Below are 22,487 nucleotides of genomic sequence, written 5' to 3'. Positions count from 1 at the left end.
TCGATTGTACCCGCCCCCGTCGTTTGTGCGTCACGGGCAAATCGCTGCCCGTGTCGCACAAAGTCGTGAAACCCCCGTCACACATACTTACCTGCTGAGTGACGTCACTATGGGCGGCGAACATCATCTTCCTGAAGGAAGAGGGACGTTTGGCGTCACAGCGACGTCACACAGCGGCCGGCCAATAGAAGTGGAGGGGCGGAGATGAGCGGGACATAACACCTCCTTCCTTCCGCATAGCCGGCGGGTGCCGCGGGACGCAGGTAAGCTGAGTTCATCGTTCCCGGGGTCTCACACGGAGCGATGTGTGCTACCCCGGGTACGATGAACAACCGGCGCCATTTTAAATAAACAATATTTTGAAACTGAGTGACGAGTACGTGACTCACGATTTGTGAGCGATACTGCGTCGCTCGGAGGTGTTACACGAGACGACGTCGTGAACGATGCCGGATGTGCGTCACGAAAACCGTGACCCCGACGATGCATCGCACGATAGCTCGTCTCGTGTAAAGCACCCTTAACGGTCATATTTCTTACCAATGCAGACATTTTTCAAAGGCATTTGATACAATGCCACACAAAAGGTTAATACATAAAATGAGATTAATGGGGTTAGGGGAAAATGTGTAACTGGGTTAAGAACTGGCTCGGTGATACAAAACAAAAAATGGTTATTAATGGAACACACACAGTTAACAGTGGGATACCATAAGGATCAGTATTGGGCCCTCTTCTTTTTAACATATTTATTGATGACCTTCTAGGGGGCATTGAGAGTAGAATTTCAATATTCTGACCCATCTCGCTCAGCCTCCTTGACTCACTTTTATTCTGGCCTCGCCATTGATAGTGAGTGTAGATCACATGGGCAATATGTTGTGATTGAAGTTCCCTTCATGATTTGTCTATGTCCTTGTCTTGTCAAACCTTGCTGCAGGCAGGCAATAATGACTACACCTTGCTACTGGGAGTAATGAGGCTGGCACAGATCTCATGTAAGATGATTCGAAGTTGCTTAGTGTGGAATGAAGGAGGTTATTCCCGTGCTATTTTCCTTTATCCTATTTTGCATTATGTTACAGATATAAAAGGGTTTTTTGTTGATTGGTAGAGGGATCTTCACCCTTAACCCCTTTAGAAAGGAATGGCAGCGCGCATGAACTACCGGCATTCCCATCGCTCCCAGTGCTGCCCCCAACTTTTTTCAGCAGCCCCATAGAGAATGATTGGAGCATTGGTCGGTCGTTGTTGTCACAGGATAACCCCTTTAAACAGCTGGATGATATTTGCAACTACTGTGTTTCCCCGAAAATAAGACCCACCCTGAAAATAAGCCCTAGCAGGATTTTTTGGCCTTTTTGGAGTAAGCTTAAAATAAAAGCCCTACTCGAAAAATAAGCCCTAGTTGTGGTTCAATTATGAAGTGTCCAAGCAGCTAAAAAAAAGTTAAAGAATAAAGCAGGACACATTATTAAAGAAAGCAGATACCCCCCCAAAAGAGCATAAACAGCTCTAAAAGAAATGGTGCTGATGGTGGATGAGCTCTCCCACAGAGATCTGTGTCGCTGCAGGTTCCTCGCCATTATATACCGTACATACGCACACGTGCAGATGGTGAATGAGCTCTCCCACAGAGATCTGTATCGCTGTCAGGTTCCTTGCCATTATATACACACACGTGCTGATGGTGGATGAGCTCTCCCACAGAGATCCGTGTCGCTGCAGGTTCCTCGCCATTATATACCGTACATACGCACACTTTCTGATGGTGGATGAGCTCTCCCACAGAGATCTGTATCGCTGTCTGGTTCCTTGCCATTATATACACACACGTGAAGATGGTGGATGGGCTCTCCCAACAGAGATCTGTGTCGCTGTCAGGTTTCTCGCCAACACACACGCACGCACGCACACGCACACACAAACGCACACACAAACGCTGATGGTGAATGGGCTCTCCCACAGAGATTTGTGTCGCTGTCAGGTTTCTCGCCATTACACACACATACTGATGGTGGATTGGCTTTCCCACAGAGATCTGTTGCTGTCTGTTCCCTTGCCATTATACATACACACACGCGCATGCACACAGACACACACTTGCTGATGTTGGATGATCTCTCCCACAGAGTTCTGTGTCGCTGTCAGGTTCCTTGCCATTATATACACACACGTGCAGATGGTGGATGGGCTCTCCCACAGAGATCTGTGTTGCTGTCAGGTTCCCCGCCATTAGAGAGACACACACACACACACACACACACACACACACACACACACACACACACACACACACACACACACACACACGTGCAGATGGTGGATGGGCTCTCCCACAGAGATCTGTGTTGCTGTCAGGTTCCCCGCCATTAGAGAGACACACACACACACACACACACACACACACACACACACACACGTGCAGATGGTGGATGGGCTCTCCCACAGAGATCTGTGTTGCTGTCAGGTTCCCCGCCATTAGAGAGACACACACACACACACACACACACGTGCTGATGGTGGATGGGCTCTCCTAGAGAGATCTGTATTGTTGTCAGATTCCTCGCCGTTACACACCGGGTTGCAGTGTCGCCAGCAGGGGGAGCGACCGCTGTGGAACAACGAAGACCTGACAGCGACACAGACCTGTTTGTGAGAGCCCATTCACTTACCAACTCTAAATGTCTGGGTCTGGTAAGTGTGATTCTCCTGGGTGGTGTCTGCCTTCTCTTGGATGTAAGCTTATTAGTAAATAAGGAATAGCTGTGTTTCCCCAGAAATAAGACAGACCCTGAAAATAAGCCCCAGCATATTTTTCAGAGCAAAAAATACAAGATCCCGTCGTATTTTTGGGGAAAAACCGTAATTGCCATGTTAACACATTTAATTTTTTTTGCTACGTTTTTCTGCTGCAAAACCTTCTCTCTTGGGAGTAAAAAGCTTGCATCATTTTTACCAAAAATACAACAAAAAATGCACATGGTTTTTGCACTGTCGTTGCTTTCAATGGTGAAATATGCAGCAGCGTGTGAACACAGCTTTTTTTTTTTTTTTTTTATATGAGCAAGAGCTGCGCCATTCATTTATGATTGAGGTGACCTGTAGTTTGGAAGCCAGAATCCAGCGTCATCAGAGTCTGAATTTCCCGTCAGTCGCACTTGGTTTCCGGATAGATCGCATGTTTGTATGTGGCCTGCAGCCTCCTCATGGCTGACAATCATTTTTAGCTCCTTGTTTCCTTTTAGAGCATTGTATTGGTATAATTGCTCCCATTGTGCAGGCAGGTAGCCTGGATGGCCACCAAATCATAGATATCCTTATTTGTACCTTGTGCGTAATTGTGGCACGCAGAAGCTGAAGGTAATCTCACTGTAACGGAAGGTATTGGGGGGGTTGTTAAGGCTTTTGGGGGAACAATTCGCAGTGGCAGCCTGTTTCCATGGAAACAGCACCGCAGGTGGCTGTGCTGTGTGACAGCGCCGGGCTGCCTTGTGCTGGCAGAGATGGAGGACATTGCCAATCAAAAACCTGCTGAGAATGTGCTAGGAAGTCAGCACCCCAGACAGGATAACACGGGTCCCTCTGGCTGAAATAACATAAAATGCACCAGGTGAAGCTGCCGGATAATAATCGTCTTCATTGCTGCCGTTTCCACGTCTGGAGCATCGGTGGCCGAGGGCAGTGTCTCTTTCCACAGACCATTAGTCTCACAGTCTGTGCTCCGAGCCACCCTCAACTTTATCTTGTCAGATTCAACTTATCCTGACTTGCACCATTATTTGCTTTAAAATGTAATATTTTTTATATATATATATATATATATATATATATATATATATATATATATATATATATATATATATATATATATATATATATATATATATATATATATATATATATATATATATATATAATATATTATATCTATTTAATACAGATTTAAATATTTAATATATATTGTATTTCAAATATTACTATTTATATGTATATTTATGAATGTGTATAAATAAAAAATATATTAAATAAAAAATATATATTAAAGAAAAAAATGAAATATATATAATACATATTTCATTTTTTTTTCTTTAATATATATTTTTTATTTATACACATTTATAAATATACATATAAATAGTAATATTTGAAATACAATATATATTAAATATTTTAAATCTGTATTAAAATATACTATGTGTAATATATATAGATATATCTATCTATATCTATATATATTTATATATATTACACATAGTATATTTTATTTAATACAGATTTAAAATATTTAATATATATTGTATTTCAAATATTACTATTTATATGTATATTTATAAATGTGTATAAATAAAAAATAGAAAAAAAATATGAAATATATATATATATTTCATTTTTTTTTCTTTAATATATATTTTTTATTATTTTTTATTTATACACCTTTATAAATATACATAGTAATATTTGAAATACAATATATATTAAATATTTTAAATCTGTATTAAATAAAATATACTATGTGTATATATATATATATATATTCTATATATAAATATATTATATATATATATATCTATATCTCTATATTTATATATCTATATATCTATATTTATATATGTCTATGTCTAGATGTAGATATAGAATATATATATATACACATAGTATATTGTATTTAATATAGATTTAAAATATTTAATATATATTGTATTTCAAATATTACTATGTATATTTATAAATGTGTATAAATAAAAAATATATTAAATAAAAAATATATATTAAAGAAAAAAATGAAATAAATATATATATATTTTTATATATATATATATATATATATATATAATATATTTTATATATATATATATATATATATATATATATATATATATATATATATATATATATATATAATATTTATATTTATTTATGCAATTTTAGTTTTGCAAAAATGCACTTTAACTAAGGCTCTGCTCCGGTTTTGCAGGGATTTACCCCAGTACGGACAGAAGCAATGGCAGTCGTACTTTGGAAGGACGTTCGATGTCTACACAAAGCTGTGGAAGTTCCAACAGCAGCACAGGTAAAGGATCGTAGCTGCGGACATTGACCTGTGTCTTCAAAGGGATCACTGCCTGCTGATGGGATATTGATTTCATTGTTAAGGAGCAACAAAACACCCAAAACTTATTAGATAATTTGTCTTTACCCCTGTAGAGAAAAAAAAAATGCATCCAAATTATTTCCAAACCCAATCTAGTTGCCTTTGACTGCGTTGATATCAGAATGTGGTCACTGGGTGTACAGCTGATGGCAGTGATGGGTCAAAAGATTAACAAGTGCAAACCAATCCCTATAAAATTAATCTTTATTAATAGTTATTAAAATAGCCCAGGTGAAAAAAAAACCACAAATAAAAATATAAGGGTCGACAATACTCAGTGAGGGGGTAGCCTAATACAATTGATAACATGCGGCAGAGGTTCAGAGAATAGTCACTTTCACCACAATGGGTTATAGTTAGTAATGACCCTATGATGGGTCAGCTCTGTGTTCATTGGGAGTACAGCTAATGGCAGTGATGGGTCAGCTCTGTGTTGGTGAAAGTAACTCTGGGGGATAAGCTGCTGCAGCAGATTGTTCTGATGACTGCAACACTCAGAGGAGGAGACAGGGGCTGAGCTGACCCATCACTGCCATCAGCTGTACTCCAATTCAGCAGAAGACAGACATATAAACTTGGGATTTGAATACCATCTTGCATCCATTTTTCTACAGGAGTGAAAACAAATCCTCTAAAGTGATATAGCTTTATTTGCTGGCCAAAGTTATTTTACTAAAAATTAGTTTGGTTACTTTGTGAAAAAGTCCAATGAACACCGATCCTGTCACCCCAATACAAGGTCAAAGGAGGCCGCGCACAACACATGGATTTTCACTTTTGTGAATTAATGTATTATGTACAGCCTCACCCACAGGCCTATATTAGGCACTACACAGCATTAGAATTTTCTCTGGAGAATCCCTTTAAAAGGTCATTCTTAAGTGATGTGAACACCATATTTTTTTGCATGCTGTTGAAAAGCACTGTGTTTAAAGATTAGGGGGAAAAAAGGACCTTATTAAAAGGATATGGACACCGTTGGAGGCACTTCTTCTTTTTTTTTTTTTTTAAATCTTTTTGTGGCTCAATTATTTTTGCACTTCTTGTTTTTTGTGTTTTTAAATTATGTACAGTTTGACTCCTAAATACCACAGTACAATAGCAGACTGAAGTATGAGTTACCAGTAAATCTGCCAGTGAGCTGCTGCTGGCTGTGTGCACACAGTGCGTTTTTTGTTTTATCACAACTGGAAGCAAATCCTTATGGCAACAAAAGTCAGTGACAATCCTGAAGTGCTCCGCAGTTTTCCTCCCAACAGATGCAGAAATTTCTGCTATGGAATATTTAGCGTGCGCACATAGCCTAAATAAAGCTAGGGTCACACAAATGTATTTTTCACTCCGAAAAAACATTGGATCGGATCGCACTTGGATCATTGTTATTCTATGGGGATAGCACATGCCTGTGTTTTTGTTTTTGTTTTTTTTGTTTTTGTTTTTTTTTTTTCCTCAGTCCGAGTTTGTCCCTAAGCATGCACGATTTTGCATCCATATATCAGATCTGAGACTTCCATAGAAATCTATGGGTCTGTAAAAGAAATCTGACCACTCAGATGACATCCGATTGCGGTCCGATTTTAACTGACTGACAGAATGAAGAAGATGGAGTCTGGAGAAAATCTGAGAACACTGGTTATCATAAGGCCCTGTGCACACGTTTAGTATTTGCTAGTTTTTACTTCAGAATTTGTAAGGCCACGTGCACACATTGAATATTTGGTAGTTTTTTACCTCAGAATTTGTAAGGCCATGTGCACACGTTGAATATTTGGTAGTTTTACCTCAGAATTCGTAAGGCCCTGTGCACACGTTTAGTATTTGCTAGTTTTTACTTCAGAATTTGTAAGGCCACGTGCACACATTGAATATTGGGTAGTTTTTTTACCTCAGAATTCGTAAGGCACCGTGCACACGTTGCGCATTTGGTAGTTTTTTACCTCAGAATTTGTAAGGCCATGTGCACACGTTGAATATTTGGTAGTTTACCTCAGAATTCGTAAGGCCCTGTGCACACGTTGCGTATTTGGTAGCTTTTTACCTTGGAATTCGTAAGGCCCTGTGCACAAATTCCGTATTTGGTAGCTTTTTACCTCAGTATTTGTAAGGCCACGTGTACACGTTGAGTATTTGAGTTTTTTTACCTCCTTATTTTAAGCCAAAACTAGTATTGGAACAATCAGAGGAAAAGTATAGTAGAAACGCGTCACCACACCCTCTCCTGGTTTTGGCTTACAAATACTGAGGTAAAAAAACTCGCAAACTCAGAACGTGGACTAATTGCACTGATTTTGCCGGATGAGAAAAAAGTTGTTTGACCCCTAGCCTAAAGATTGCAACCTTTTTTTTTTGTCTACTGAATTCCCTAAGGTTTTTTTATGACCACATTAAAGTTCAGCTGAGTTTTGGTTTGCTGCCACTGTTAAACCCCCTTAGATGCCGCAGTCGAGTGTGACAGCAGCATCTAAAGTGGTTAGACACTGATTTTTTTTTTTTTCTGCAGCAAGAAGGGCTTAGTTTTCTCTGATATAAAATTAGTGTAACTCTTTGAAATTCCTCTTTATTCATGCACTGCTAGTTTCGGTGCCATTAGGGACCCATTCAGATAGATGGAACCAACCTCTACCAAGCGTCCTGTATGTATGAGATGAGGAAAACCCCTATAATCGCCTCTGTCAGAACTGATATCTCCGCTATAATTGGCAACTAATTTCTTTGCTGGATGTAGACCGCAGAATGGTGGATTTTTATTTTTATGCTGCTGATAGAGACCAATTATATCATTAGGTCACTTCAGTTTGTGAAGAACCTCATCAAGGACTCCTCCGAGTGGACCATAGCCTTAGGGGAAACATACTAATTCCAATCTTCATATGAGACATTTTTTAATACTTTTGTGTTCGGTAGGGTATAAAAACAAAAAAGGGAAAAGTGTTAATGTAAAATTTTTGTCCATTGCTTTTAGGCAAGTCCTCGACAACCGGTATGGCCTCAAGCGTTGGCAGATTGGAGAAATTGCCTCAAAGATTGGTCAGTTGTATTACCACTATTAGTAAGTATCTATTCATGCAAATTAAAGTGACTAAATGTAAAAAGATGCAGAATAAAGCAAAAGCCCCAATTGTAGTCTGTGTATTGATGTATCATTGCGGTATGAGGATTTATTGTACAGTATGCAAGCTGAAGTGCATTTAATTTGGCGGCTGCTCAGAAGAGAATTAAGTCAACCATATATAAAGATTTTCCCTCAATTCATTAAGTCTTACGAGTTTTTGTGCTTTCTATTAGAACACAAATGGGTAATTTCCTTTAAATGAATTGGAAGCCTTAGAGTCCTGGTCCCTCCGCACTCACACAGTGATGCATACAAGAACAGCTGTCAATCACTGTGTGTGGGCGGAGCAAGCAGGACTCTTAGGTTTTCTCAAGAAGTCATACAACATTTAGGGCTTGGCCATCAAAGGGTCCAAGATGGACCTTTTCTCCCAGCACAAAATAAGTTGATTCCTGACAAGCCAGTGTCCTAAGGTATGAGGCCTCCTGGGTGGCACCAACCTAATTATCCCCACGGAAAAGTCTATATTGGACACAGGAGGAGCCAGTCATAATACTGGGCAAAGTCTTGAGTTCACATTCCACGCTATCAAACAGGTTTTCTGCCAAGCTCCACTCCCAAAAGACATGAAATGATGTGTCCTCAATGAAGTGGAATGACTGCACAGGAAGTCCTCCCTGTTTTGCTGTCCTTGGTCCTTGTTGGTCAATTGGCCTGAAGATGGATTAGTCCCTACGGAGTAGAAATGGACCCCCCACCCCTCCCCGTGTCCATGTAGTGTGTTGTTAACAACCAGTTGGAAACAAGTGCTATGAGGTTCTGCATGTGCTAATCATATATCATTTAGGAGGTCAGGTTTCTCGTTGAGGAGAGCCCCAAAGTGCCCTTTGGAGACTTGTAGTCCAGGCAGGGATCCCTGAGGAGAAAGTCTGCAAATTGCCTCTTTAAAGAAGAAAACAGGGTCTCTGTGTCAACAACACCTAACCCATCCAATCAGTTCTCCAATTTTCACAGATAAGTGGCAAGAATCCCAAAATGGCTGTAATTGGAGGTTTTTCCTTTTGGAAAAGGTTCTGGTTTAGGCTTTGGAGGAGATTCTGGTTTAGGCTTTGGAGGAGATTCTGGTTTAGGCTTTGGAGGAGATTCTGGTTTAGGCTTTGGAGGAGATTCTGGTTTAGGCTTTGGAGGAGATTCTGGTTTAGGCTTTGGAGGAGATTCTGGTTTAGGCTTTGGAGGAGATTCTGGTTTAGGCTTTGGAGGAGATTCTGGTTTAGGCTTTGGAGGAGATTCTGGTTTAGGCTTTGGAGGAGATTCTGGTTTAGGTTTTGGAGGAGATTCTGGTTTAGGCTTTGGAGGAGATTCTGGTTTAGGCTTTGGAGGAGATTCTGGTTTAGGCTTTGGAGGAGATTCTGGTTTAGGCTTTGGAGGAGATTCTGGTTTAGGCTTTGGAGGAGATTCTGGTTTAATCTTTGGAGGAGATTCTGGTTTAATCTTTGGAGGAGATTCTGGTTTAATCTTTAAAGGAGATTCTGGTTTAATCTTTGGAGGAGATTCTGGTTTAATCTTTGGAGGAGATTCTGGTTTAATCTTTGGAGGAGATTCTGGTTTAATCTTTGGAGGAGATTCTGGTTTAATCTTTGGAGGAGATTCTGGTTTAATCTTTGGAGGAGATTCTGGTTTAATCTTTGGAGGAGATTCTGGTTTTGGCTTTGGAGGAGATTCTGGTTTAATCTTTGGAGGAGATTCTGGTTTAGGCTTTGGAGGAGATTCTGGTTTAATCTTTGGAGGAGATTCTGGTTTAGGCTTTGGAGGAGATTCTGGTTTAATCTTTAAAGGAGATTCTGCTTTAATCTTTGGAGGAGATTCTGCTTTAATCTTTGGAGGAGATTCTGCTTTAATCTTTGGAGGAGATTCTGGTTTAATCTTTGGAGGAGATTCTGGTTTTGGCTTTGGAGGAGATTCTGGTTTTGGCTTTGGAGGAGATTCTGGTTTTGGCTTTGGAGGAGATCCTGGTTTAGGCTTTGGAGGAGATGCTGGTTTTAGCTTTACACCCAAAGACCTACTTTGAGGGTCTTTGGAATTTGTAGTTTTATTAACTTCTTGGTGACCCTAGAGACCCCATTTTCATTTTCATTTTCTATGAAAGGATATTTGCAAACGTCCTGTTATATAGTGATGGAAATTGGCTGCCACAATCGAGAGACGGCTCTTGGTTCCAGGTCAACAAGCATAAAACCTGTTGAGGGAGTTACATTTCCATGTATTTTAACACCGAAGATAAACTTTTACAGCATTACCTGACGATTACAAATTAAGGTCACCATGTTTTTGCGGTAAAAATTTGAGTCTTCCTTTGTTCTTCAGCTTGTTAACTTGAAAGGTTCGTAGCCAGCGGGACTCAGAGTCCTCCTAGAGATTCTTCTTTTTGAATCTTTTAAGGCCTTTTCCTCGTGTGCTGCTCCCTAACATTGATACCCGTGTAATTTTCTTACGACCTGTAGAAGTGAGGGATGTTTTAACCAAGTGAAACATTGAGATGGCAGGTTATTTTTTTTTTTTTTTTGGCCGGTTCGATCAAACCGGGTGGATTAGAAACTCTGAAGACTACTGCATTATGCACATTCATATTAGAACTGCTTCCTATATGTAATAGGGATATTGCTTTTAGGTACAAAGTCCATACAGCTTTCCTAAAGCCGCTAATTCTTGTCTTAGGGGTTCCCATATCTGGTTCTGGGGTGAGACAGATTTTGGGAGATTGTCTCAATTAAAGTGTGGATCCACAGCCCTCTGATATTTTGTCAGAAATCGGAAAAGCGTTTTAAAAATACGGGTGGCCTTTTTTAAAATTTATTTATGCTATTTGGTTCTCAGGCATTGTTGCCCTTCACCACACTATATATAGTGTAGTAAATAGTACAGTAGTAAGGTACAGACTGTCAGTTCTCAGACAAAATCTGATAAGACGCCCTGGAAAAATAATTTATGGTGATATCCAGGCATACAACCTTCACTAGGCCCTTGCCTCAGGCGGCAACCTTTCCTGATTTTGGTGGGCATTCTTTATGCTAGATATGTCATCCGTCTCCACTCTAAACTGGCCACGTACATGATAGCTTTTGGCTCTTAAATGTTTATTGGGGAGATGAAGGCGAATAATCCACGCTTCTGGTACATGGTTATCTCTTCTGTGGGGACTAAAGATTCATTATCCTATATCCCTTGTAATCTGCTTGTAAGGGACAGTCCACAGGCTCCCAAACATTTAGGCTATGTGCGCACGTGTGCGCTCTGCACCGCACACAAAAGGTCCGCTTCAGAGCGCAGCTGAAAAGCTCCGTTCTGAAGCGCCTGGTGCCTGCAGAATTCGTGCGCTCTGCATTCTGCCTCTCCCTATAGACAGCATGCAAAGCGCACGAAAGAAGTGACATGTCATTTCTTGATCGGGCAGCAGCCAAATCGCTGCATTCTAATACGCCACGTGCGCACGTCTCATGCACAATCTTCATAGATTGTGCTGGGGACGCAGGACGCATGCAGTTACGCTGCGGTGCAGAACGCTGCGTAACTGCATGCAATACGCACACGTGCGCACATAGCCTTAAAGTGGAAATCTGTTGAATTGGCACATCAGCAGTCATCTGGAGGAGGGGTGAAGGATCTGCATGGTCGTTTATTACTCAAGTCATTTTAAGTTTAAAAAAAAAAAAAAAAAACCTAAAAATTTTTAAAAGGGATTGTCTTCTATATATAATATAAAAAAGTAAAATTGATGGTCTTCTATATAATAAAAATAAAAACATATGAAAAGGGATTGTCTTCTATATAATAGTATAAAAAAAATAAAAATTAGAAGGGATTGTCTTCTATACAATAAAAAAATAAGAATTAAAAGTTGTCTCCTATATAATATAAAAATAAAATAAGGATTGTCTTCTATATAATAAAAAGTCTTCTATATATAATATAAAAAATTAAAATTGATTGTCTTCTATATAATAAAAAAAATAAACTTATTGAAAGGGATTGTCTTCTATAAAATATTAAAATAAAATGAAAATTAAAAGGTATCTTCTATATAATAAAAACGTATTAAAAAGGATTGTCTTCTATTTCATATAAAAATTAAGTTGTCGGTCTTCTATATAATAAAAAATAAAAATTAATAGGGATTGTCTTCTATATAATAAAAAATAAGAATTAAAAGTTGTCTCCTATATAATATAAAAATTAAAAGGATTGTCTTCTATATAATGAAAAATAAAAACGTATTAAAAGGAATTGTGTTCTATATAATAAACTGTCTTCTATATAATAAATTAAAATTGATTGTCTTGTATATAATAAAAATAACGTATATTAAAAGGGATTGCTTTCTATATAATAATAAAATGAAATTTTTAAGTTGTCTTCTATATAATATAAAAATTAAAAGGGATTGTCTTCTATATAATAGTATAAAAAAAATTAAAAGGGATGGTCTTCTAAACAATAAAAAAAATAGGAATTTAAAAGTTGTCTCCTATATAATATAAAAATAAAATAAGGATTGTCTTCTATATAATAAAAAGTCTTCTATATATAATATAAAAAAATAAAATTGATTGTCTTCTATATAATAAAAAAAATAAACTTATTGAAAGGGATTGTCTTCTAGAAAATATTAAAATAAAATGAAAATTAAAGGTATTATCTTCTATATAATAAAAACGTATTAAAAAGGATTTTCTTCTATATAATAAAAAATACAAATTAAATGGGATTGTCTTCTATTTAATAAAAAAATGAAAATGAATGGTCTTCTATATAATAAATAAAAAAAATGAGACTGACAAGGATGTTTAAAAAAAAAAAAAAAAAAAACAACCCAGAAAATAAGACCTGGTCTTCCTCAGGGCAGGCTGATGTGATGGGCGACTGCTGGTCAGAAACTCGTTACAGGTGCTCTGTTGCAATCCCAGGCCTCAGTAGGCAGGTGGCTGAAGAGTCGGACACTTGTGGTCCCAGCTCAGACCATTGCTGAAGCCTGCGCTGAATCATTGGGGGTATATTGTTTGAATAGGGTTAATTTTTATTGTTGGCACAATTTATTTTTATTTTTCCATATGTCACAGTCCCTTTTTAATGTCTGTATTCGATGTTTCCGTATCGGGATATTGATGTGACGGATACATAATACATATGCAAACGTCATTCTATTTCTCTTCCAGCCTTCGTACGTCAGAGACAAGTTACCTTAATGAAGCGTTCTCCTTCTACTCTGCAATAAGACAGCGGTCCTATTACTCCCAGGTCACCAAGGAGGACAGGTAAGTCCCGAGCACCCTGCACACGCACAAAACCAGTGAATGCATTTATTGATATCAAATATAATTTCTGCTGATATAATTGCTATATCCCCATTTTTAGCACATAATCACTGCCCTCTAGAGGTTGCATTTAGAAGTTTTATTTGTGGATTTAGTATCTGGTAATCTTGTCTGCAGAACTCTGGCTTTCACATCTATTCTCCATCCATATGTGCATCTAAATAAAATAAATATTTCACAAATATATATTAAGACTATCGAGCGTGGATACAAACTCTTTTCATATGGTCATCACAAGGGGCACAAAGTTAATCGTTTTTGTCACCTGAGGTATTTGACATATTGCTAGTGTGTGCCATACGTGTCTGATGGGTGCCAAAACTCTGAGGAATGAGGTTTACCTTTTCCAATGTTTTTTGTGACCCACACAGAACGGACTGTGCTTGCGGCTCACACCGTCGTCACTTTTGTAGAGTTTCACTACGCTCATAAGCTACATTTTGAAGATGGCTGCACACAGATGGCCATCTCCTCACGTCATCTCCTCCGTACCGGTTTGGCACACAGTAGTCCCTATAGTCTGGTGGCCACCGGATGGGGTAATGCAGCTCTCGGGACTCCCATCCGGTGGCCGCCAGACTATAGGGACTCTATGTGCCAAACTGGTAAGGAGGAGATGGCTCACCTCTTACCTGACGTTCCTCTTTTGGTTGTCTGGCGTGGTGCCCATGTGACATGGTGCCGAGTTGACCAGTGAAAAGATGATGCCCGGATGCCGTCAGGGTGAGAGCTGGTTCTCGGGGCTCCCCTCCAGCTGTCAGATTACTGGACGAGGCCACTGGGCCTGTAAATCCATTTGCACCATTTCAATGACATTAGGTTCATTTTCTGGAGCCTTACTTTCTTCCCCCCCATCTCCCCATCGGTCGTCCTGGACCTCGGCCCACTCCATGCCCCGTCACCTTACTTTAAGTACCACTTGTCAGTTTTAAAAGTATGAAGTGTCTCGTCCCAGTGAAGGTTTTCCGCTCATTGACAGTCATTGCAGTCAGCGGCCCTTAAGCTGCTGACATTGGTTGTCAGGATAGATTACTGCGGAGGCTTTCATGGACATGAGAATAACTCTAGCCGACAGGTACAAATACATGGGGGAGGGCGGATGTTTGATGGGAAGTTGACCTACCAGCTCCGTTATAAAGCATCCTGGAAGCCTGGCCCGTCAGCACTCGTGTACGGTCATCTCAGCCCGATAATACCGTCCTACAGCTTAGGTGAAAATGAGATTTCCCGCTGCAAAGCCCACAATATCGCGCTGCCCTATACTTTCTAACATGCTCATGACCCAAATCCGACTACCCGAGAATAAGCAGAATTATTGGACTTCACCTTCACACCCCCAAAAGTGACTCCTCATTGTGGAAGCAACCCCCTGTTAAATACTTGGATCAGCATTATGGCAAGTAATAGGTTTTGTTCAGTAGGAAGCAATTTAGTGGTCTGTCTTTCTCAATGCCATAGGGGGCAGTGTTTATGTGGGTACATTTAAAAAAAAAAAAAAAAAAAAAAACTGATTTAAGTCATCGCGGTCATTGTCTTTTAGGCCTGAGCTAGTTGTGAAGAAGTTGCGGTACTATGCTCGCTTTATCGTCGTCTGCCTCTTGCTAAATAAAATGGACGTGGTTAAAGACCTAGTGAAGGTAATTGATGGACTCTTCATTTTAATGATTCAAGTCCTGCTTGGAAAATGTCATTATCATATGGTTATGTGCTGTAGTGACCTTTTATAAATATAATAGTAATTAAGAGTTTCAATATTTTCTTTATACTATTTCATTATTTTCATTATTTTTTTTATTGTATTTTCAGAATTTTATTTTATTTTCCTTTTATTATTTTCCTTTTATTTTCAATATTTTATTATTGAATTTTAAAATGTTTCATTTTATTTTCATTATTTCTTTGTCGCTCCATTGGGAGACCCAGACAATTGGGTGTATAGCTTCTGCCTCCGGAGGCCACACAAAGTATTACACTTTAAAAAGTGTAACCCCTCCCCTCTGCCTATACACCCTCCCGTGCATCACGGGCTCCTCAGTTTTTATGCTTTGTGTTGAAGGAGGCACACATTCACTCAAGCTCCACATTTTAGTCAGCAGCAGCTGCTGATTATATCGGATGGAAGAAAAGAGGGCCCCAGGGCCCCCAGCATGCTCCCTTCTCACCCCACTAAGTCGGCGGTGCTGTTAAGGTTGAGGTACCCATTGCGGGTACAAAGGCTGGAGCCACATGCCGTTTTCCTTCCCCATCCCTTAGAGGCTCTGGGAGAAGTGGGATCCTAACCGGTCATCCAGGCACTGGGACCGGGCTCCCTCCGCAGCCCCTGTGGGATTCTGACGGACAGGAGACTGAGTATCATCAGAGACAGGCCCTGCATCATAAAGGTACTCTGTGTCCCCTTGGGGACGGTGCATGGAGCACTTGGTCTCAGACGCTGCAGCGGCTGCTGTTTTTGTGTCACGATCGGGACTACCGCGCCGACCGCGCCTGCTTGCCGGCCGCGGTATTAAATTTAGTCCCCGGCTTTTGCGGCCTAGTGCATTAAACTCCCGCCCCCGGGCCTGCCAGTCAGGGGTAAGGGCGGGATGGTCGGCCTGACGCCGACTGTGAGGGCTGGAGCATACTTTAGTGTCCTCCTCCCCCCTCACTCATCACTCTGGGGCACCAGATTCCCGCAAGCCCCACGGGTCTTCACCAAGGTCATGGCATCCGTTGTGGTAGTCCTGCACTCTCAGGGCCACTCGGTGATCCCTTACTTAGACGATCTCCTGGTCAAGGCACCCTCCCGGGTGGCATGTCAACACAGCCTGGCCGTTGCTCTGGAGACTCTCCAGAGGTTCGGGTGGATCATCAATTTCCCAAAGTCAAAATTGACTCCGGCCCAATCACTGACTTACCTCGGGATGGAGTTTCATACTCTCTCAGCGATAGTCAAGCTTCCGCTGGACAAACAGCGTTCGCTGCAAGCTGGGGTGCACTCTCTCCTTCGGGCCCAGTCACACCCCTTGAGGCGCCTCATGCACTTCCTGGGGAAGATGGTGGCAGCGATGGAGGCAGTCCCCTTTGCGCAGTTTCATCTGCGTCCACTCCAATGGGACATTCTCCGCAAATGGGACAGGAGGTCGACGTCCCTAGACAGGAACGTCTCCCTTTCTCTGGCAGCCAAAACATCTCTTCAGTGGTGGCTTCTTCCCACTTCTCTGTCGAAGGGAAAATCCTTCCTGCCCCCATCCTGGGCTGTGGTCACGACGGACGCGAGTCTGTCAGGGTGGGGAGCGGTTTTTCTCCACCACAGGGCTCAGGGAACCTGGACTCCGACAGAGTCCTCCCTTCAGATCAATGTTCTGGAGATAAGGGCAGTGTACCTAGCCCTAAAGGCGTTCCATCGGTGGCTGGAGGGCAGGCAGATCCGCATACAGTCGGACAACGCCACGGCGGTCGCGTACATCAACCACCAGGGCGGCACGCGCAGCCGCCAAGCCTTCCAAGAAGTTCGGCGGATTCTGCTGTGGGCGGAGGCCACAGCCTCCACCATCTCCGCGGTTCACATCCCAGGCGTAGAAAACTGGGAAGCAGACTTTCTCAGTCGCCAGGGCATGGACGCAGGGGAATGGTCTCTTCACCCGGACGTGTTTCAAGAGATCTGTTGCCGCTGGGGGACGCCGGACGTCGATCTCATGGCGTCTCGGCACAACAACAAAGTCCCGGCATTCATGGCACGGTCTCAAGATCACAGAGCTCTGGCGGCGGATGCATTAGTTCAGGATTGGTCGCAGTTTCAACTGCCTTATGTATTTCCTCCTCTGGCAATGCTGCCCAGAGTGTTACGCAAGATCAAGTCCGACTGCCGCCGCGCCATCCTCGTCGCTCCAGACTGGCCGAGGAGGTCGTGGTACCCGGATCTGTGGCACCTCACGGTGGGTCAACCGTGGGCACTCCCAGACCGACCAGACTTGCTGTCTCAAGGGCCATTTTTCCATAGCCAGGCTTCCGCAAGTCCGCACGTTCCTGCAGGGAGTTTGCCACATAGTCCCACCTTACAAGAGGCCGCTGGAACCATGGGATCTTAACAGAGTGCTAAAGGCTCTTCAGAAACCACCTTTCGAGCCACTGCGGGATGTCTCCCTTTCACGTCTTTCACAGAGGGTGGTCTTTCTAGTGGCAGTCACATCGCTCCGTAGAGTGTCGGAGTTGGCAGCGCTGTCATGCAAAGCCCCCTTCCTGGTTTTTCACCAGGATAAGGTGGTTCTGCGTCCGGTCCCGGAATTTCTCCCTAAGGTGGTATCCCCTTTTCATCTCAATCAGGATATCTCCTTACCTTCTTTTTGTCCTCATCCAGTTCACCAATGTGAAAAGGAGTTGCATTTGTTAGATCTAGTGAGAGCACTCCGGCTCTACATTTCTCGCACGGCGCCCCTGCGCCGTCCTGATGCGCTCTTTGTCCTTGTCGCTGGCCAGCGTAAGGGGTCGCAGGCTTCCAAGTCAACCTTGGCTCGGTGGATCAAGGAACCGATTCTTGAAGCCTACCGTTCTTCTGGGCTTCCACTTCCTTTGGGGCTGAAAGCCCATTCTACCAGAGCCGTGGGTGCATCCTGGGCATTGCGGCACCAGGCTTCGGCTCAGCAGGTGTGTCAGGCGGCTACCTGGTCGAGTCTGCACACTTTCACGAAACACTATCAGGTGCATACCTATGCTTCGGCAGATGCCAGCCTAGGTAGGCGAGTCCTTCAGGCGGCGGTTGCCCACCTGTAAGAGGGAGCCGTTGTCGGCTCTTTTTATTGGGGTATTCTTTTACCCACCCAGGGACTGCTTTTGGACGTCCCAATTGTCTGGGTCTCCCAATGGAGCGACAAAGAAGAAGGGAATTTTGTTTACTTACCGTAAATTCCTTTTCTTCTAGCTCCTATTGGGAGACCCAGCACCCGCCCCTGTTCCCTTCGGGCTGTTGTTCTTTGTGTACACATGTTGTTCATGTTGAATTGTTCTTTTGGTTCATGGTTTCAGTTCTCCGAACATCCTTCGGATTGAATTTACCTTAGACCAATTTATAAGTTTCCTCCTTCCTGCTTTTGCACCAAAACTGAGTAGCCCGTGATGCACGGGAGGGTGTATAGGCAGAGGGGAGGGGTTACACTTTTTAAAGTGTAATACTTTGTGTGGCCTCCGGAGGCAGAAGCTATACACCCAATTGTCTGGGTCTCCCAATAGGAGCTAGAAGAAAAGGAATTTACGGTAAGTAAACAAAATTCCCTTCTTTAGTATGTTAATTATTTTATTTTTAGATTTTCATTTTATTTTCCTTATTTTACTGTATATTATATTTTCCTTTTTTATTCATTTTATTTATTTTCATTATTTTATTTTCATTTTTTTATTATTGAATTTTCAGAATTTTAATTTTAATTTTTTCATTTTCCTTTTAGTATTTTCATTATTTTTATTGAATTTTATTTTTATTAATTTTATTCTCTATTTTATTTTCATTATTTTATGTTTTAATTTCATTTTCTTATTGTATTTTCAGAATTTTTTACATTTTTCATTTTTTTTTCTTTTTATTTAATTTATTTGTATTTTATTTTAATTTTTTAATTTTGTTTTCATTTTATTGTACTGTCATTTTTAGATTTTTTTCATTTTTATTTTAATTATATTTTATTCTCTATTTTATTTTCTTTGTTTTGTTTTAGTTTAATTTTCTTGTATTTTCAGAATTTTAAATTTTTCATTTTTATTTTTATTTATTTGTATTTTATTTTAATTTTGCATATTATTGTACTGTCATTTTTTTAAATTTTATTTTCCTTTCATTATTTTGATTTATTTCTTATGTATTTTAATTTTATTTTCATTTTATTAATGCTAATGATTATTATTAATAATAATAATAAATTGTCTAACCATCTTGTCTCATCATTGATATTTGCACTTTAGGAGTTGTCAGATGAAATTGAGGACTATACCCATCGCTTTAATACAGAGGACCAGTTGGAGTGGAATCTGGTTCTCCAAGAAGTCGCCGCGTTTATTGAGGTTCCGTATATTTTTTTCTGTGTATTTCCATTCTATAGTTTTGTTCACTGACTATATCTTAGTAGGAAAATGTCTCTTCCGGTCCATTGCCGCCATTTTTGTGTGGCCATCTGGTGATCGTTGCCATGTTTGTACCGGCTGATAATGGGGAAGAAAATGTCTCTTCCGATGCATTGCCGCCATTTTTGTGTGGCCATCCGGTGATCGTTGCCATGTTTGTAGCGGGTGCTAATGGGGAAAGAAAATGTCTCTTCCGGTACATTGCCGCCATTTTTGTGTGGCCATCCGGTGATCGTTGCCATGTTTGTACCGGTTGATAATGGGAAAGAAAATGTCTCTTCCGGTACATTGCCGCCATTTTTGTGTGGCCATCTGGTTCTCGTTGCCATGTTTGTACCGGCTGATAATGGGGAACATCATTTCTATGAAATCTCCTCCAATTCTTCTCCATCTGAATGCACCCTAAGGTGAAATGGTCCTCTCAATACGACCATTGTATTGCAGATTTCCATACCGTGAGCATAGCAGTTCTCTACCTGTGACCTCCAGCATTTTTGGAAACTACAACTCCCAACATGCTTGGAAATGTAGTGCTCTAACAGTGGGAGATCAAACCACAAATCTAGACCGTTCCCCCTTAACAATGAAAGTATCATTACATCAGCAATCAGTGTAACTTGGATAACCTTTTTGGGGCCAATTTCCGCCTCACCCCCCCTCCCCCCACCCCCCTCTTCCCCCCCACCCCTTTAAATGTTTAAGTTGAAGGCTAAAAATAATTTTGGCAATTGGGTTTTGTTAAAGATTTTTCTTTTAAACTTTGATGTGGTCAAAGTGGGTAAGGAAACAGCCAGATCGGTTGTAAAGTGTCTCACTGGGCTGTTTTAAATGAGCTCACTGAAGGATTCTCAGTTAGCTCATTTTGTTGCCAGCAAAACACAGGTTATAAAAAAAAAGCAAAATTTTTAAAGAAACTGAATTGTAAAAGTGATTTTTAGTGAAGTACTAAGAAATGGACGACCCTAGGGTAACGCGTTTAATAAGGCCGTTGGCTTTTTATGGTGACGGATGCATTTAATATTAGGGACCAGACTCCTTCACGTTCAGCGGCTTCGGTCCGAGGTGCTCAGTCCGGGCTTGTTGCTGACTATTAGGGGCACAAATGCAATATTTAGACGGAGATTAGCCGGATCATACATTATGCATTAGCCGCGGAGTAAAAGTTGCAGATCGTTTACTCATTCCTGCTTCAAAGAACGTATGCAGTACATGAAAAATCCTTGTTTTCCTCCCGAGACGATTCTTTCAGCACGGCATCTCATTTACATTTAATCTAAATAATGAAGCGCTCGCCGGCACCGACTGATGAACTGACGGAAAGTTCCAAGGCTTCCACAATGATTCCCTGATGATTGGGTCGCGGTGGTTTTATTTCACATGGCCGTCACATCGTTCCTCCCGAGGCTTCAACTCGAATATATTTCATGTGTAATGGATTGTCACCGCAGACTCGTCTGTTCAGCAGTTTAGGGGTTTTCCACATGACAAAGCCGAACTTTTCACCTACTCTCCCGCTTCTCTCTCCGGTGGCAGGCAGACCCGGTGATGGTATTAAATGATGACAACACCATTGTAATAATTTCCAATCGGCTGGCGGAGGGCACGGGACCCATGTTGGAGCAGGGCATGGTCGTCGGACAGTTGATGCTCGCTGATGCTCTCATCATTGGCAACTGCAATAATCAGGTGAGTCACAATAGCGCCCCCTAGTCAATAATTCATGTGAGAAATCATTGGAAATACACTCTCAGTACTATATGGCAGCTATACTGTATAGCCTCTTGCATCGACGCCCAGCTGGATTATGGAAAGGGGCAAATAGGTGCAGCTCATCCATTTGTGCATCTATGTCCCGCCGTCCAGTTCTAATCATGATGGAGTATCATATGGAAAACTTAGAACTCTTTAACCTGTCCTTACACCAAAAAATAGGTTGGCTATCATCCATGTCCCCCACTCCATAAACATGCAAAGTGGAAGTTAAGGATCTGGCATGTCCGGTTTTGGACTGTCAACCCTTGAATAAGCTGCCGCCAGTGATACCTGGCAGTGGCTTTCTCATAGAAAGTAAAGGAGCGCGCTACAATGCAAGCACTCCTGTGTATGAGAGCCATGTGAGATGATTGTCGGATGAGCCACCGTTCATCTGATGGCCGTCTAAGGTGTGTGAGGGGCTTTAAGACCTTTTGTATACAAGCTGATAGTCGTCAAAGGAGCATTTGTTCCTGCAGATTGGTTGTTGGTTGGACTGTGGACATGACCATCCTAATTGTTGACAGCATATTTTCCTATGTAAGGCTGCATTTACACCTCTATGTTACGATCTGTGACAAATTGTGTCTCCCAGCCCGAACTCCAGAGCTCCCACAGCCAAATATGAGTTTGTCAAGTTTGAGTAAGAAGACACTTGGCCAAGCCCGTGCATCATGGGCTGTGTGGATGTGTGATATCTGTTTTAAATGACTTTGTGACGTGGCCAAGGGTTCTGTGCTCCCTCTGTGCTCCCTCTGTGCTCCCTCTGTGCTCCCTCTGTGCTCCCTCTGTGCTCCCTCTGTGCTCCCTCTGTGCTCCCTCTGTGCTCCCTCTGTGCTCCCTCTGTGCTCCCTCTGTGCTCCCTCTGTGCTCCCTCTGTGCTCCCTCTGTGCTCCCTCTGTGCTCCCTCTGTGCTCCCTCTGTGCTCCCTCTGTGCTCCCTCTGTGCTCCCTCTGTGCTCCCTCTGTGCTCCCTCTGTGCTCCCTCTGTGCTCCCTCTGTGCTCCCTCTGTGCTCCCTCGGTGCTCCCTCGGTGCTCCCTCGGTGCTCCCTCGGTGCTCCCTCGGTGC

The 22,487-nt window shown here is 41.6% G+C and overlaps 1 protein-coding gene across 3 annotated transcripts in view; it reads left to right on the top strand.

Annotated features, from left to right (window-relative positions):
* SCAI (suppressor of cancer cell invasion) overlaps positions 1-22,487 on the top strand; it is a 194,417-nt gene that overhangs the window by 104,065 nt on the left and 67,865 nt on the right. For all 3 annotated transcript variants that reach the window (XM_075324143.1, XM_075324141.1, XM_075324142.1), the window contains exons 3-8: positions 4,979-5,074; positions 8,118-8,204; positions 13,418-13,516; positions 15,117-15,213; positions 19,508-19,606; positions 21,200-21,352. In XM_075324143.1, coding sequence (XP_075180258.1) covers positions 4,979-5,074; positions 8,118-8,204; positions 13,418-13,516; positions 15,117-15,213; positions 19,508-19,606; positions 21,200-21,352 — 631 coding nt within the window. The remainder of the gene's footprint in view (positions 1-4,978; positions 5,075-8,117; positions 8,205-13,417; positions 13,517-15,116; positions 15,214-19,507; positions 19,607-21,199; positions 21,353-22,487) is intronic.

This window comes from Anomaloglossus baeobatrachus, chromosome 9 (assembly GCF_048569485.1).
Source record: "Anomaloglossus baeobatrachus isolate aAnoBae1 chromosome 9, aAnoBae1.hap1, whole genome shotgun sequence".
Classification (NCBI taxonomy): Eukaryota; Metazoa; Chordata; class Amphibia; order Anura; family Aromobatidae; genus Anomaloglossus; species Anomaloglossus baeobatrachus.
The sequence above is the reverse complement of the archived record's forward strand: the minus strand, read 5'-3'. Positions and strand labels throughout refer to the sequence as shown.